The sequence below is a fragment of the Oenanthe melanoleuca genome, chromosome 3, assembly GCF_029582105.1.
Source record: "Oenanthe melanoleuca isolate GR-GAL-2019-014 chromosome 3, OMel1.0, whole genome shotgun sequence".
Taxonomy (NCBI): Eukaryota; Metazoa; Chordata; class Aves; order Passeriformes; family Muscicapidae; genus Oenanthe; species Oenanthe melanoleuca.
This window is the reverse complement of record NC_079336.1, coordinates 63904237-63921976: the sequence shown is the minus strand read 5'-3', so window position 1 is coordinate 63921976 and position 17740 is coordinate 63904237. Positions and strand designations below refer to the sequence as shown.

Below are 17740 nucleotides of genomic sequence, written 5' to 3'. Positions count from 1 at the left end.
AAAGATGTACATTTTTTTTTTTGTCTCTAATTTTAATATATAAATAATAATGTTAATCTTTTACGGAAGTTTACTAGTTCACATAGTATTTTTTAAAAAGACCCTGATTATGAATTTTTAAATTATATACCAATATTTCTTCTTTTAAATGAGCAGCAAACTATTTGTAATGGCAAAACAAGAGAGCAAGAAAGAGCACGAAGACTGGTTTTGCATCAGCCTCTTTGGAAAGCTACTTGCAGGTACAGCAGAGTTTTACAGAAAAAGATCTTATGAGATGGAGAAGTATTTCAAAAAGGAATTTTAAGTCTGACTAATGTTAGTTTCAAGTCATAGTGTGTGCTTTTAAGCAATAGCTGCTTTCTTCTTGTACTGTTTGCCTTCAGAGCTTTATCCTGCTAGAAGTTCAGTGCTTGGCTTTTGAATAACATACACTGTTCACCTTGCATATGAATGAAAGAACATGTTTAACCTAAAACAATAAATATCTTGCATTCTCTTGCCTCTTACTCTGCTTAAGGAGTTTGAAAACCAAAGTATACAGAAAATTAGCAAAGAAAATGAAAGTTACATTCAAGGAGATACAAGGAAAACACTCCCATTGAAGAAAGTTAAAATCAAGGTAAGCCCATAAGGACAAATGTGAGCACACAGCAACTCCTTTCTCAGAAGCTGTACTGTTCACAGTTCAAGCTAAATATGACCATTTCCCCAAAATGCTAATAGAGACACAATCCTACACTGAAGTTGTCTCTGTTCATGCTACCTTGAGTTCAGGTAACTCAGAGAAGTAGCAGAAAGAATCTCTCTGTCTGCAACCTTCCACGGAGCTAGGCTACAGCCTTCTCAAAATAACTTGCAATCACATTAGAAAGATGCATAAGAAATGTTACATTCATTTTTTAGTGCCTCCAGGCGCTAATGGCAATATTTAATGGAGTGTTCTCTTTCCATTATTCATATTTGCTAGCACATGCCTGACTTGTGCAGTAATTCACCCTGTTGTCTGGGACTTGCTGTCACAGCTTATGCTACAACATCCATGTGCCTTCTTTTTAATCTGATATATTGATCAGGAGTTACACTGATTTTAGGAAAGCCCACTCAGGAACCCCAGCACTAAAAGAAAAGCTGTGAAAAACCCTACTGTTGTGCAATATAAGCTCTTGCTGAAGCCATAAAATTATCCAGTAAGCAGCATTTAATTTCTTTAGAAATGGGGTATGTCTGTGTAAAGCCAGTAGCCTGGGAATGAAAAAAGAAGAAATGAGGTACAGGAAAATGAAGGAAAATAAGTCAACAAGAAAAGAGAATTTTTGTGAAATTAAAATCCAATCTTTATATGTTAGGCATACATATACAAATGAGGTGAGAATGGGAGGAAATTCAAAATATTTTGCCTATAGCATGTATAACCACATTAAGCTCTCTGCTTCAAAATGGTTTAAAAGATATTGCTGGGTTCAATGCTCCTGCTTTGTACAAAGGACAGTAGCTGAGAATGTCATTTGTTTGAATGTGATTTAAGTGAAGAGCAGTATCAGGAGGGGAGCTATGATTAATTTCTCTTTTTTCATCTATTCCTTCCTTTCTCCTGTCAGGTATAATTTCATTATGCTTCTGAGAGACTAAAACAGGAAGATAGTGTTTCCTGAAAACAGATTTTTTAAGTTATTTTCACAAAGTGGAGAGTTACATAAATAATGTCCACAAATGCAAGATTCCCTACCTTTAGAAAAAGAAAAGGAAAACAACCTGAAAGGCTTAAAGTGTATAGCTACTAAAGTTTAAACCACATTTTTAATGTTGGGATTTTTGATAATAACTCATCTTGTGAACCCTTGGTACAGTTATGCAATCTAATGCCTTTCATAGGGCTGTAAACCATAGAGGCATCTCTTATTCAAATATGTGCAGAAGGGCACAGATGTCTGGGTAAAAAATAAGACTACAAAAGTGGTCCTTGCACAAAATACAAAGCTTATATTATTTCCAGGTTCAGTTCAAGATACAGGCAATAATTCAACTCTTCTGTTGGATGTTATGGTGCAATTCTTTCTAAACAAAGCACTGCCCACCTCTTATGATACTTCTTGCTATTACCATTCCTTGTCATCATCTGCCTCAGAAGAGAGGGGACTGTCTTGGGGAAGCTTTCTGGAGATAGTTACACCAAAAAATTTTCAGCATTTCTTGTAGTATTTTTTTCTTTTTATGGAAGATGGTCCTCAGAAATTTAAGTATGCAAAACCAGACACCGAATGCAGTGTCCAAATCCCAGATTTTGTTAACTTCATTTTGGCATTCATTTCTGTGTCTGTATTTTGGGTTCATTTCAAACTACTCTGTTGACACAACAAAAGTGATGGCACCTTAGACAATAGTGGCCTCATTGCTTTTTCTATTGATTACAAACTAGTAGAAACACACTTTATGTTAAGCAATGTGGCCACTTGTTCTTTTGCTTCCTTTTCTGACTAATCAGGACTGAATGCTGAAGTGCAGGCTGCCTGCCTGGTACTATGGGAATCTGGGCATCAGTTGCTGAACAAATCAGAGAACGCCCTCATCTCAACCCGATAAAGGCCTGGTTTGTTTGCTCATTCAAGTCTGCATGTTGCACATACAATTCTTATCTCTTCATCTCTGACCTGGAAAAAGCTCCACAAGGTAACAAGTAAAGGTTCAAAGAAGCCAGGCATGAACAGGGATGGGAATGACCTATACAAAATAATTAATAGGCCTTCTCAGACTAGCAAAGAGAGGGCTTGGGAAGGAGTATGACAGAGGTCTTTATACAGATACTGTTAGGTATGGAGGTTCTACGGAAGACCAGGGACGTCCCTAAAAAGTTTCAAGAAAATTGGTGAATGCCAGGCAACAGCAAATTTTGAAGTCCTTAAATGAGTCATTCCCCAAGACCATCCTGGGAATCATTAGATATACCTGCTCTGTTCTTACACCAGTCTGTAGCTATCTGCTTTTGGCCAGTCCTGAGAGAACCAGATTTCTGATATGGTTTCCAAATGCACCTCAGTCTGTTGATGCTTGGACACAAACCAAGGCAAATAATTGCACCATTGTCACAAGTCTAACAGACAGCTTGCTCTCTCTGCCCTGTTTTTATATGGACCAATTGTCTGATCATGGATGGTTACCTCCTCTCTGAGGTTTTTTCTGTCTAACACTGGATAGATCACAGGCTACATGCTCCTTGCTCTCTGTGAATTGAAATAAAACCACAATGCTGCTATAAGTACACTGTAGATACCTAAGAGAACATCCAAGTATTTCTGCAGAAAAGTACTTACAAAAGATACTCTGCTATAGTACATAGCAAACCATTTTCTAGCCAAAATGTAAGAGTAGCTCTGAAATCTTGAACTGATGCCAAAAGATCCAAAATCCACCCCAAACTGGACACTGTACTAGTCATAAAAATATTACCTATAACCATTTCCCAGAAAATCTGAAGACTGGTTTCTTCTCAGAATGCACTTGCTCTTTATGAACTGCAGATCTTCACATTATGATATTTATACCAGATAAGTGACTATCCAAAATAAGAACAGAATGTATTTTGAAAAAAATATGTATATAAACAACTGTGGAGCATGAACTTTGCAAAGAAGGTGGAGTACTTTTCAGATTAAACAGCCTTGACAAAATCTCTGAATGAATCAAATGTTCTTTTCATAATGGTTTTCAAAACAAGCACTAAATGCATTTGTGAGCAAAAGATGCAGAAATGCAGCAAGTCATACATAAAAAACAATATAAAATAATCAGCATTTCACATTCTGGAAAACTCAGACAGAAATATTAGTTTAAATATAAGTATCCAACCAGACAGGCAATGCCAATTGCTTTCTAAAGGTTTTATTATATTGTTAAAATAAGGAAAATGTACAGGCAGCACTTTAACTTTAGCATTACAGCTATCATTATGATTGTACTTAGAGATAAAAAGAAAAGAAAATTGTCATATATGCCATATATTTAGCTATGATTCTATTCCAGCATGCCTAGTGGATGTGGATTCCTGTTGAAGAAAAAAGCCTCCCTACTTTAAGAAATTTAGTATACTGTCATTTTCAGGCATTCAGCTTCAAAGCAAATTGCAATTTTCTTCAATAAATGGTTATTTTTTAGTGGCAGACTAACAGAAAATGCATATACTAAGAGAAGGATTTTCAGCTCTTATTTTAAATTGAAAAAAATAGCCACTACAGGGGTATACAGAATTTGTTTATACTGTTGCTGGTTTCCTATTTATGGTGAATGTTAGCAATGAATCCAGGCAGTCTGAGGCCAAGATGTGGCTCAAATGCTTGGAGTAAAAATGCTCAACTCAGACCCATTTCAACTCTTTTAATATTTCATCCCTAATGACAAGTTTAGACCATCCCTGAAGTAAAACCTGCTCAATCAGCACAATAATCTGTTTCTTCAGATCAGAGACAGCAATCTCTATTAACATCATCTGTCTTGGTAATTTTTCAGTGCACTATCTTTCACTGATGCAGAATAAGGCAACGGTAACTGATATCATTAGCACTTTTTTCATAGTTTATTTCCTTGCCAACTTCTCAATAACTTATCTTTCTAGTGTTCATACACTAAAAAGTCCTAAATCTCTGCATCTGGGTTCTGATCAGATGACAATGCAACATACAACCCAAAGCAAACAGAAAAACATGGCCTAAAATAAAGAACATTTTTTCTTAACAGCTTTTTTATGGTTTCAAAAGAAATCCTCCTAATCTCAGTAAAGTTGGGAGACTTCTCCACTGGTAGTCTCTTAGACTTGCAACCAGTGCAAGCCCCATAAGGCACAGTGTCATGAGAATATGACTGGGAATGGAGAAGGCAGGGGAATGGCAGTGAGAAAGACTGTTGCTTTAGGGTCATGAAGCAAGGACTCTTTGTGAAATGGGATCTGCTTCCTACTAATGCAAATAAATAAATTAGCAACAGAAGCAGTGAAAACCAGTGGCTCAAGACAAGAGGGAAAAAGGTAGTCAGAGCAAAGGACAAAGTCAAGTAGGAAGTAGCTTGTATTAGCTAGGAACAGGAACAAAATCTATGAAGTTAACTACTGAAAAGACTGCAGGAACTAGAAGGCTCATTGCTGTCACCATTACCATTCTCCAGGTTTTCACTGCTTTCGTAGCAGCCAGAATCACGAGGAGAGCATCCGGTGAGGCCTTGGCCTTCAATGAGAAGTTTCTCCTGAGATCCTGACTGGTCGCTGTTACCTAGAGGATGTGAGAATACAGTGAAAAACAGGCAAACAGAAAATGCAGCTGAACTTCTCAACCTTCCATTTCAAACACCATTATCTTCTGTGTCCAGAGAAGGGCAACAGAGCTGGTGAAGGGTCTGGAGCACAAGCCTGATGAGGAGTGGTCGAGGGAGCTGGGGATGTTGAGCCTGGAGAAAAGGAGGCTCAGGGGATACCTAAATGCCCTCTAGAATTGCACTGTTGTAGCCAGGTGGGGGGTCAGCCTCTTCTGCCAAGCAACTAACAATGGGACTAAAGGAAACGGCCTCAAGTTGTGCCAGGGGAGGTTTAGTTTGTGAATTAAGAAAAATTTCTTCACAGAAAAGGTGATCAGGCACTGGAACAGATTGCCCAGGGCAGTGGTTCAGTCACCATCACTGAAGGTATTTCAAAGATGTGTAGATGTGGCCCTTAGGGACAGGTTTAGTGGTGGACTTGGTTGAACTTGCTGTATCGAAAAGTCTTTACCAACATAAATGATTCTATAATCTTTCATTCTGTACTACTTATATCAGAAAAGAGGGAGCACTAGGAAAAGCCATCACAAATATTGGAAAAATTCATCTTGTTTGGTAAATTATTAACAACAGCCTCAGCAAGAGTGTGAGGGAGCAGCGTGGTTACACAATGAAAGCAGAATGGAATTCCTGTGCTCCTCAGCTGCCTTGGAGCCAAGTTCTGCAACATACCACCACAGAAATTTACTTAAAATGATTGTTCTTTACTTAAAATGAAGTTCTTTCTAAGATTTAAAAAAGCCTCTAACACCCAAACCAGAAGAAAAGAGCTGAAAAGAACCAAGTCAAGTGAAAAAGAATAAATTCCTAACTCTGAATTACTTTTCAGAAGACCTGGAAGAAGGATTGGGACTGAGTCTGGCACATTTGATACTGTCCCCTAACAAAGGATGAAGGGAATGAAGGAGACTAATCCCTTCTTCCTTGGTCTGTGTAAAAAGCCAACACTCAAGTGTGGTCCATCCAGCTTGCATACACTGGATTCCAGGAATTTACCCAGAATTTTTGTCAGAAATCATATTTTGTAAAGAAGCTAAACCTGGAGCGGAAAATACAGAAAACCAGTGTCATGATACAAGAATACAGTTTATGCTGTGGTATTTTTTTCCCCTGCAATAAAATGTCAGAAATGGCTACTTCAATTCCTACTCTAAACACATGAGAGGTAATTACAAGCTGGAACTCTGTGCTGTTCCCCCTCCCAGATTCCATCTGTCTGGTCCCCACTTTTCTTTTTCCTCATCATCCTGCCTTGGAGCTGGAATGTGTACTTTCCAACCTCTAAATCTTCAAGTCTACAAACCAAAATTGAATGGTCCTGAAAAAAATTATTACTTCAGGGAAGTTTAGCGTTCTACATAGGTCTGCAAATAATGAAGAGAAGCTCATTTTAGTTGACAAAAAGCTACTCTGATATAAGTGAAAAACTAATTCTGCAACTGCAACTTTATTAGGAGCTAGAGAAGGGCAAGGAAAGAGTGGATGCCTCTTTGGGAAATGAACAAGAAAACTACACAGGCCACACAGCACTGCCTAAAGATATTCACCACACATATTGCTGTAATTGAATTAAGCATTTCCCACTTAATAACAGCTGTTTAAATTCCTGCTAAGGCAGTTCAAGCTAAAACATAGGAATTTGCACAGAAGCAGCTGAGGAGGCACTCACACAATCCATTCTACTGACTGCTGGGTGGATACCAACCGTCTACTGACACTTGGGGATGAAGCGTGAATTCAGTACTGTCTTAGGTTGCTGCAGCTAGGCTCTGCTTACTCCTGTGCAGCGAAGACCCCTTGCATTTGACTGCCATGACTTATTCCACTTTTCCTTGTCTTTGCAACCACTTGCCCAAGATGGCATGTTCAGTGAGCAAAACTGCACTGTGTTGCAGTCACTGGGTCACTGTTTTTCACTCTTTGCACTCAATTGATGTATTTATTTATTCCCTTTGAAAATTGCTGTATTGTCATATACACAATCTGAAGCTACCTTTACAATCCTGCAATTAACTGTCCAAGAATTGAGGCATGTGCAGATGAAATTAATTCACATTACACTTCTCCACAGCCCTCTGGGCTTTGATATTTTTTTTTTACTCTTGATAATCTTAATCTCTTCCCTCTAATCTGGAAATTTCCTTTCCTATTCTCTATGTCTCAGCCTCCTACTTTGAATAGGTTATCCCAGGACTTATTCTTGAACATCAGTATTCTAAAGTGTTATGTGTTGTACACGTGATATTAATTTAAATAAGTTGGGTGGCAAGGCTTATATGAAGAGTAATTGCAGCAGAACCAATGAAGTCTTAAGTCACACCTCAAAAATCTAATGTAATGCAGGATTACCCTGGAAATAACTATATTGGAAAAAAAAATAGATCAAAAATCCTGGAACAAGTTTTCTGCTTTAAGGGGTTCACAAGGTTCTTGGCAGAGCTCTAGTAAAACAGAAAACCTCAAACATCCCACGTACTATCATATTCCTGAAGAAGTTCCACTGCTGTGAGGAGAACAGCTCTGTGCTCAGGATCTCGGATGTTCAGTTCATCCAAATCTTCTTCTTCTAAAAGCTTAAATGTATCCAGATCTTCATAACCATTGAACAGAAAAGTGGGCATGTGCTCCTGCACAAAGGAAGAAAAAATAAGAAGAGTGGTAAGACAACATATTTATTCAACTTATTTTGTCAATAAAGATACTAAAAGAGATTTTTGCAACCAGCAAGAAAAGCAGTAAGTTAAGTAAGTGCAAACCAGTGCACAATAGCAAAATTATAACATTATTGTTTGCATAAACAGTGCTCTGAGTTCAGGGAGGTAGCTGTGCAGCTGTGCAGCTGTGCAGAATGCCGCACGTACTGTTGTGCTTGGAATGCAGTGTGTTAGATGGCCTGGGTATCATGCCACCTGAAGGCACAACGTGGCATGGCTCTGTATGAGGGGAGAAGTATGAAGAGTGAATGACAGCCACACCAATGTATCCCAAGCACTTCTGAAGAGAAACATGGAAAAAAATGTCCACCTTAAAGGCAGTGTAACTATTGTTATTTTACACTTTTTGCTTGCCTCTGGGGTGTGCTGGCCTGTGGTCACACTGTGCAACGATTGATGGCGTCTGAGCGCACACGACTCACAGCCTGTGGCACTCCATCAGGCCTGACAGGCAGTTCTGCCTGGCTGCAGCTATTTTCACTCTGCACCCAAGACCCGATTCTGCTAAACGGTGTCACAGTCCTTAGGATTATCAATCTGGTGTGCAGCTTCCAAAACTAACAACTTCAAAAGTGTGGTCCCCTTCCTGCAAGCAAAAGTGAAAGGGTAAGCAGAGAGAGAATTTGGACCTTCAAATTGATGCGATCCAAGAGATCCTCGACTGACTTGGGCTGGGGCGGTCTGCTTTTTCGACGTCTCCTGGTGGGCCGCTTCGGCTTCTCTTCCTCTTCATTCAAAACATCCACATAAATAAATTTGAAGGTGCCAACTTTGTTGTTCAACAAACCCATCCAAGTGCCCATGGGGGGTTTGCTGATTATATCAATGATGTCACCTTTCTGCAGACCAAAGAAGCAAGAAGTCCATTTAGCTTTCTGACGGATATTTAAGCAAACACACCCACTTGGATTTCCACGTACATGGATGGACAACACACTTCAGTTTTCAAAAGGTTAACCACAGCTTTTGTAAGAATGTCTGATTAAACTTGTTTTACAAATGGAAGAAAAAGGAATTAGGTGATATGCCTCAGACCACAGAGCAAGTCAACAAAAGATCCTGGGATGGACCCCAACTGTCCAGATTCACAAACCTGCTGAAATCTCTGTAGAGCATCAGTGCTGTTTGGTACAAAAGTGTCTATGCTTGCAACTACCTGAAATTGGTGCAAATAAGAACACGCTTAGTGTATATGAGCAGAATTTCAAATCAGATGTCCTGAGCAAAGGAAGCCAATGCAGAAGGAACCAATAAAGTTGCTTTTCCTAATGTGCTCCTAACCATAATGAAGAAATGGACACACAACTGCTTTTGCATGCCTCAAGAGATTACCTTACACACATCTGCTTTAATAGGAATTAGCTGCCCTTGAAATTTTAAGCAATGAATGTAAGTAGTCAGATAGTTTGAATTGAATACAGCACAACGAAAAATAATCAAAGATGATATCCAGAAAAATTAAAGGGGGGTGACCACTCACTTAGCAAAGTATTTCAGTATTAACTCAAACCAAGTTATATTAACTGAAATGCCTTTAAGAGACATTGTGTGCAGGTGCATGCACATTTCTTCCAAGAGTTCTGAAAATTTTTCCACTGAGGATTATTTCATTGTGGCAGACAAAGTATTTTTCCAATCTTTCAAGCAAAACCCTTGCAAAATGGAAATTCATGGCACATCTTTAATTTTCCAGAAGCTAAAGATACAAGTCTCTTTCCATGGATGCAGAGAAACACTAGTACCTACTTTATAAAACATTTTCCTGTAATTCTATAATTGCTATATAATCTTAAATATAGGTTAACGGGCTTCCAAAACATATATAAATTCATTAAAAGATTAAGAATTCTATAGTTATTGTAAAAAGGGCTTAATTAAGAATTTTGCAAAACACAGATTTTTCCTTAAAAATTTTTTCCTTAAAAACAGGTATAGCTGATACCTTGAGCTTCAGAGAATCTGTATCATAAGGACTCGGAGTAAAATCAGTGTGAACCCTGGCTCTTCCACAAAAAGGTCCTCTGTAAGGAGGCTCTTCATCATCACCGTCTTCTGATTTCACACTCTCCCTGTTGCTGGTTGAGGAATCTGTTGTGCTTACTGTCTGACCACCTGTGTGAGAGACACAGTATTAGTTCACAAAAAACTTTCTTTGTGAAGAAGCTTCATAAACAGAGTCAAGACAGAAAATGGGCTTTCCACAAAACATGGTAATGGAAGTTGAAAGTCCTTAAATGCCGCTATTTCTTATACACACATGTGGATGGGAGAGTTAGCAAATCTACTCTGCACTCCTGCTTTCCTGAATTCATCCCCTCAATACTTAACCTAGAAGCTGTTTAACAAGTGTCTCATCTATGGTATGTCACAAGAGATTGATGACATCTTCCTGGGAAGTTTTGCTCATAAAATGTTTGTGAGGAAAACAAGCTCTGAAACCTGCAAGGAGGTTTCAGAATCCCTCTGTAGTCCAGAAATTTGGTGAATAGTGTAGCAAGTTCACAGCATGTGTGTTCCACTTAAGCTGTTTCTTGTAGAGGCAGTCTAAAGCCGAGAGTTTTGAATACTACTCTTCCTTTAATTAGTTAATGAGAGAAACTCAAGGTTTCTCTTGAGGGAGAGTGGAAGGCCCATCTGGAGTGCTCAGAAGAAATCCAGTGTAAAGATGAGCCAGTTTATTACTTGATCAGTAGTAAACAGGTTCATTATTACATTTATATTAGAATATTTATATTGTAATAGCAGGGCCCAGCAGACAGGAAGCAGGATTTCACTTTTTCAGGGTTCTTTATAAATAAAGCAAAAACCCCCCTCTCTTTGCACCAAAGAGCTTACAGTTCTTTGCAGACCCCTAATGACTAACCCATCAGCCTTTCCACATTTTAACCACTGTTTCTGCTTTGACTTTCTCCGATTCTGCTTACAGTGGAGATCTCTGCTCCCTGAAGCCACAGAAATGGAGCAACACAATTACAACTGAACTTACTCATTGAGCTCTGACCGCTTAAGGAACTCCTCAGGCTCTCCACTGAGCCACCAGCTTTCAGCTTGGGTTTGTCCAGGGAGTCAGTGTCTGGGGGTGGTGACTGCGGGGAGCCTGGCACCATCCCAGGGCTGGACTCCTGAAAGGGATTGGACCATTAAAGTTTGATAAATGAACCTGTTTGGAAAACTCACTGAGTATGATAGGCACTGAGAGGAGCTGCTTGTCCACCTCCAAGGAAAAGGATTCTGTTTCCCTTATCTTTACCAGACAGGCTGAAAACTTCTATCTACTTATTTAGCAGTACCCAGCTGTGGTAGGAACTCCACTTTATTAGGCATGATAGTGGTGGTGGGAGCAAACAGACCAGTCTGAAAAAGCATTGTAAGTAGAAGAAAAAGCCTTACACAAAACTCCCAATTCAAGGGTTTTCATGACACATGGTATTTTTGCCAGCAGTACTTGCAAAACAACTAGTGCCAAATTCAGGTTTCTGGATCAGGATTTTATACAAAGATGAACACAAACTACTCAGACAATGCAAGTAAGACATGAAGCAATGTTTTAGTTTTTGGGTTTTTTTCAGTGAATTTTTTATATCATTGCTCATTTACCTATAAGAACAAAAACCAGAAGAAGCTAGAAAATGCCACCTGTGCATAGTACAAATCCTCATAAACATAAATGCATAAATATATAAAATATTTTGCTACGTGTGTGTCCTGGTTGCTACAGTGTGCAACAGTTGAGACAATTTCTCTTTTCATTCAGTCAAACAGTGCAGAAAACCAAAATTGAACTGGATTTCCTAAACTGAAATTCTGTCAGCCTTTGTGAAGCACAGTTAAAACAAAGCAGCAGATACTTGTGGCTAGCATAAATTTTGCTTGTTTTGTTGCATGCAGTAAGAGATATTGGAACATACTTTGCCTGAAAGTTATAAATATTCTAAAACAACTGTGCCATAAAGTTTGAAAATGAAAGAACTGTAGCTTGCATGCAAGAGTGTTTTGTGGAGATGTATGACCATAGAATTTTTGATGAACACTATTTAGATGAATTCTGCATGCTGCAGAATTAGGAAAATCTCATCCCAGCCTATGACTTCAGAGGCAAAGTCAATCTTAGAGAGATAAAGAGACAGAGAACAGAAGTATTGCCAAATTACTGTACAGCAATTTCTCAAAGGAACCCCTTTTTTGGCAGACTTTGCAGAAGTACACTGCACACTGTAAAGCCAGTCAGACACCAAACCATCTTCTCATCAATAGTAAATCATGTTACACCTTAAAATATTTTAATGGTAAGTTTATTTTAAATAACCATACGTGTAGCACTGCCCCTGTTATGAATAAGTATGGCTAATAAACAGTTCTGCAGGAAAGGGATTCTGTAGTCACAAAGTATGGCATAACACTGCTTACATTTCTGCCTCCTGGTGCCTCTGGATTCTTCAGTTTGGGGTTGTTACTATGAGTGTTATGAACAGCTCTTTTTACAGGCACTAAGGCTTTGCATTAAGGGAAAAACTTCCATCCCAAATTTCCCATGGCTGCGAGCATCCTCCACGAGTGGCCTGAACCCACTTGGGGGCGGTGTTAGCCAGGAAGAGCTCTGCTTTCCCACCGGCTTTCCAACCTACTCCTTACAAAATCCCAGTGGCAAGCCCGGTTTTAAACAAATGCCGAAGATTTTTGACACTCCACTAAAGGAAAAGAGAAAAAGACAGCAATTGTTTCTAGGCCACTGAAATTCAATGCCTAATTTAGAACTAATGTACTTCAGGTTTGCCTTTAAGAATAGACTATAAAAATCTGTAATGAAAGAATAATAGGAAAATCTTCTGACAGATGCCCCTTTCTGACTAGACTGTGCCTGTTTTAATGGGCTGCTGCACAGGGCAAACTATGATGGAGAAAAGACCGGTAATAACAGAGAAGAGCTGTGCATGTGAAGTTATGCTGGGAATTTAAACTAGGGTGTAAATTGCAGATTAAATATATTACTGTGACCCTGTGTCACAGACTGGTTCCCTTAATAAATTATGATAGAAAAGAAATGGAAATAGAGAAGTGAAGTGTGTAGGGCCATCAAAGACAGACTTCTGATGAGCTACTTAAATGAAAATGCATTTTCCATGGTACTGGCATCTATAGGAAGCCATTTCACAGTGAGGGATTTTATAAGAACATAGGAGTAAGTCACGCCATATAATCTTGTTAGAAACTTCTTCAGAGATGCCTTGATGCATGGGAATCAATATTGATTATCACTTCTACATTATTAAGTGGATTCCACTGCAGACCTTACATACCTGCTCAGACAAAGAGCTGCTGTATTTTTTTGACATCCTTTTCTTCATGGTTTCTTTTACAGACTTCACCTTTTTGCCCAGAGATATACGGGAGGCAGAGGGTGATTTGATCACTTCTTTGTAAACAAAGTCTCCTTCTTTGCCCTGAAAAATAAAACAGGGCTTAAACCTTTAAAATAGAAGAGCCATTTTTTTCCCTCAGCCAGCAGTTATTGCAGAGGTGTCCAGGTAGACACAGGAAAGCGGCACAGTGTCCAGTTGTTACATGCTCCAAATTCACTGCTGGGATCTTGTGCAAACCACTGTAGCAGTCCACTGTAGCTTACTCTTAAGGCCCGATGTGTCAAGTTTTTCTGAAAGTATTGTGTGTAGACATGTTGGGGACTGTTAGGATGCCTTCATCCCTTTGAATTTCAGTAAGTATTTGATGTGATACAAAACCCCACATTTCAGGCTTTCTAACAGGACACACAACAGTAGTTGTGGCTCATGTTGGCCAATACTACAAAGAGTTTAACAGGAATAAAGATACCTCTGAGATACTAGCCAAATATATAACCCTGCATGTGTGTGTGTGTGTATATATATATATATTTGTGTGTGTATATCTACATTTGGCTATCCAAATCTACTTTTTATTTTTAGACAGACATTCTACTAACCTCTGTGGTTTTACTACGGACCATAAAAAAAAGAAAAAAATCAAAAACCAAACACCACAAAAAATGTACTAAATCCATCAACCACAGCAGGTTAAACTTGCACTGCTTTTTTAAGGCACACAAAAGGGTAGTGACAAACTAAATTAGCTGGTCCCTGTATAGTGAATGACAAAGATCAGCTGCTTTTTCTAAGCCAGCTTAAGGTACCGAGCACTTACTTATGTCACAAGTACACAGCTACATGGATCAGCTGACCTTTTACCAAACTTGTACGATTCAGCCCTTATTCAGATTACCCAGGCAGGACATTAAACATGGTCTTATGCTCTACTCTGTTTCAGGAACCACAGAGCAATGCAGCTCTATTAGAGGTACACCAGCACCTTCCATTGGCAAGGGTGCACCAAAAATCACAGCACAAAAAGCACAAAAAATCCATCAGGCCAAAGAGATTGACTACTGAGTTTGGTCTCTGACCTGGTTAAATTTAGCTACAAGATAGCAAACACCTAAAATAAATATAAACTATATTATACATTCTAGATTTATCCATTTCTCTTCATTTATGTATGTTTTCCACTTCACCAATGTTCTGACAAAACGTTTCTCTGAAATTCAACTGATACTTCATTTCTGACAGTATGTTGTTTTTCCCCCGAAAAGTTGTTCATAATTACAACTTCTTTAGTAATTTTGGTCTTTTACCAGAAATTAAGGATGGCTTTTGGTCTAATTTTTTCTGAAAAAAACCCTTCTACTTAATGGACTTATATTTTCAAGGAAAAAAAAATCCACTTTAATCCGCATATATTGTTCTAGTGCACTGCATCTCTCCCACTACTGATGCTCCCAGGGGTAAATATAACACCGAGACTTCACACTTTCTTATATTAAAACCAATCTGATCAAACAAATATCTATGTTTAAAGATAAACACTCTAAGTTCAGAAGTTTTGTTTACTGAGTTGAAAATTGATGAGCAAAATAACCACACACAGATTTAGCAAATTTAGGGGTAATTTATGATAAAAAAAAAATAAGACAACAAAAAACATGCCTAAAAACCCAACAAAAAACATGCCCAAAAACCCCAGCTGACATAAAAAGTAACATAATGCTGGCATACAAAATCATTGACAATTTAGATGTAAGTGGACAGAAAAGTTATCAGATCCATGCTGCAACAGAAAAGAAAAGCATATATGGGCAAAAGGAAAAAAATAAGTTTGCAATTTCATTTGATATAATGTTCTGGCTCATTTCTGTTCTGTTATTTTTGACCACAGGCCAACCAACAGTAACAGTGGGATCAAGATGACTAACATAAAATGGAATTAAATCTCAGGGGAGATGTGTTTTTTTTTAAACACAAGAATGCTCTGAGATCAACAGCGCAGCACCCAGCACAACGGGATCCTGGTCTACTCCAGAGCTCTGAGATACAATGAGAAAACTAATAATGAACTTCTTACATAATGAGTTCCATGCAAATAATTTGCAGATCTTCAAGCAAAGTTAGCCTCATCATTCCAAACAGTAAATATTTTTACCAAGGAAGTATAGCAAGCACATGTTTTGCCTCGGGTGATGCTCTGAGGAAGTCATATACAAGAATAGCCCACAGATGTGCCCCCAGATCTGTACTTTGATCACTTGTTCCTACCTTTTTACACATACTGTAAATAAATACTTACACACACATGGATATGGGTGGGTATGTTATTCTCAAAGCTAAAGAAGTTTGAGGTTAAAAAAGATGCTCTGTTTTTTTTGGATCCCCAAACTATTATTACAGACCTAAATTACACTTCAGTCTATTATAACTCTGCTGTGCATTTCATTTTATGCTATTTCAAGTCTGCACCTTCTCAAACTCACCATTTGGTCAGAACTGTTTCCAATATGAAGGGAACGATTTGTCAAATCAAAGCCTCCAAAGCTACAGGTTCTCTGCAAAAAAACAGCAACATAGTTTTATCACCATGATTCACTCACTTAGAACATCTGTGATTTGGAGAACACCAATTAAAATACAAATGTCTGCAAAAATGGAAAGAAACAAACAAAAAAACAAAGGGATGAGAGATTATAAATCAGGCAATCTGTTGTAAAGCAATGAGTCTGTCTTTTCCAGAGACAACTCCTTGGCCTAAAATCTGCTGCTGTTGAGTCATCTACTGCCTACTCCTCTTTTTAAAAAGAAAAAAGACTTTTTGGTCTGAGGAAACTGTTGATCTTGTGCATCAAGTTTTCCAAGGTGCTGGCAACTCCATCTCTTCACTCCCATCTGCCTTCATAAAATAAGTCCACAGCAGCACTGAAACAGAAAACCACCAATCCAAATCTTTTAAAGCATTGAATAACCTACCTTCTGAATGGCTGCATTTCCACTGAAATACAGGGAATCACTGGAAGCCTAGTAGGGTAAGCCCTTGTTAAGAGGAGGGAAAACCCAGCCCTGCTATCCATAAGCATTGTGTCCCCAGAGACTTAGCAAGCCCTGATTCCAGATTAGTCACTTCCAGCTTTTTCTTTGCAATCCAAGAGGTAATAAAACCTGACCAATGAACAACCAACTGCACAGTACTCAAGTAACCGGCCTTGGCAGAAGTCTCATGGGACAATGCAGGGAAAGGAAGGTATGGCCATTACAATTAACTTGCACAACTTCAGCTCTGGGCTCTGAGTGTGGTTTTGAAGACAGGCAGATGCTTACTCTAAGTTTTCAGAAGAGAGCTGAGATAAACAGGAGGCAGAAGATCAACACTTGTAAACTAAAAGTTCTTAGGGCCTGAACTACCCAACAGAGTATTTCAAAGACACTTTAAGAATCAATTAGGTAATGATTACGTATTGGCTCAGACCTACAAAGGACTGTGAGTCAGTGAAAACCCACTGCCTGAGAGCTACCAGCTCGCTTCATCTATTAGGAAGAAGCAAGCTGTATAAACTGTGACACTTAATAAACAATTATAAGAGTTCATTATTTTAAAGTAAACACTCTTCCTGTTCACCACTTAGAAGCACACATATTAATAGCTTTTAAAAGGTTTTATTTCTAGCTTCTTGCTGCTTACACCTAACAAACTTGGATGACAGTTTTTGTACACACTACAACTCTAGTGGAACTCAAAGCCAGCTTTGTCTAGGCCCCACACACATTAAAGAGAATGCTGTGATGTAGAATTTTTCTAAGTGTTTTTTTTTTTTTGTTTTTTTTTTTTTTTTAAAGGCAATGTGACTATGGCACAGGTTTTAAAACTGTTTTTAGAAAACATTTGAGACCAACCACAAGTAATAAGATCTGTTTCTAAAGCACAACATGTTTAGCTAGGAGTAATTTGGTCCTTCTGTGAAGGACCATTATAACTAATCCTACAGCGTATGGCAATCCCAGCAATGAAAAGAAGACATCTGGAACTGCTCTGAGCAAACCTGTCTGTCAAAACAGCCAGAGCTCCTACTAAAGAAGTCTTCTTAGAGAGTAAAACAACTGTTGGTTAAAAGCTTCTGAGTAAATGCACCTAATTAAGGATGCTTGCCTTTTCACTATGGACCTCCCCATATATGTAAAATTTAGCTTCCACCTTCAGATTCCAGTAGGGACCCTGGAAATCCTGTAGCAAACAAAAGGTCTGTGGATGAGGAGAGGGATATTCAATGGAATGGCCATGCAATCAAAAGTATTATTCTTCTGGGAGAAAAGAAAAACTGATGCCATTTGAAAATTCCATGCATGTCCAGGCCACTGAAACAAATATAAATG

At 38.5% G+C, this 17740-nt stretch overlaps 1 protein-coding gene across 7 annotated transcripts in view; it reads right to left on the bottom strand.

Annotated features, from left to right (window-relative positions):
* LOC130250733 (SAM and SH3 domain-containing protein 1-like) overlaps nt 1-17740 on the bottom strand; it is a 521685-nt gene that overhangs the window by 7242 nt on the left and 496703 nt on the right. For all 7 annotated transcript variants that reach the window (XM_056486743.1, XM_056486745.1, XM_056486746.1 and 4 more), the window contains 7 exons: nt 15853-15924; nt 13313-13456; nt 11002-11137; nt 9958-10127; nt 8645-8854; nt 7778-7928; nt 5145-5258 (listed from right to left, as the gene is read on the bottom strand). In XM_056486743.1, the coding sequence (XP_056342718.1) occupies nt 5145-5258; nt 7778-7928; nt 8645-8854; nt 9958-10127; nt 11002-11137; nt 13313-13456; nt 15853-15924 (997 nt within the window). The remainder of the gene's footprint in view (nt 1-5144; nt 5259-7777; nt 7929-8644; nt 8855-9957; nt 10128-11001; nt 11138-13312; nt 13457-15852; nt 15925-17740) is intronic.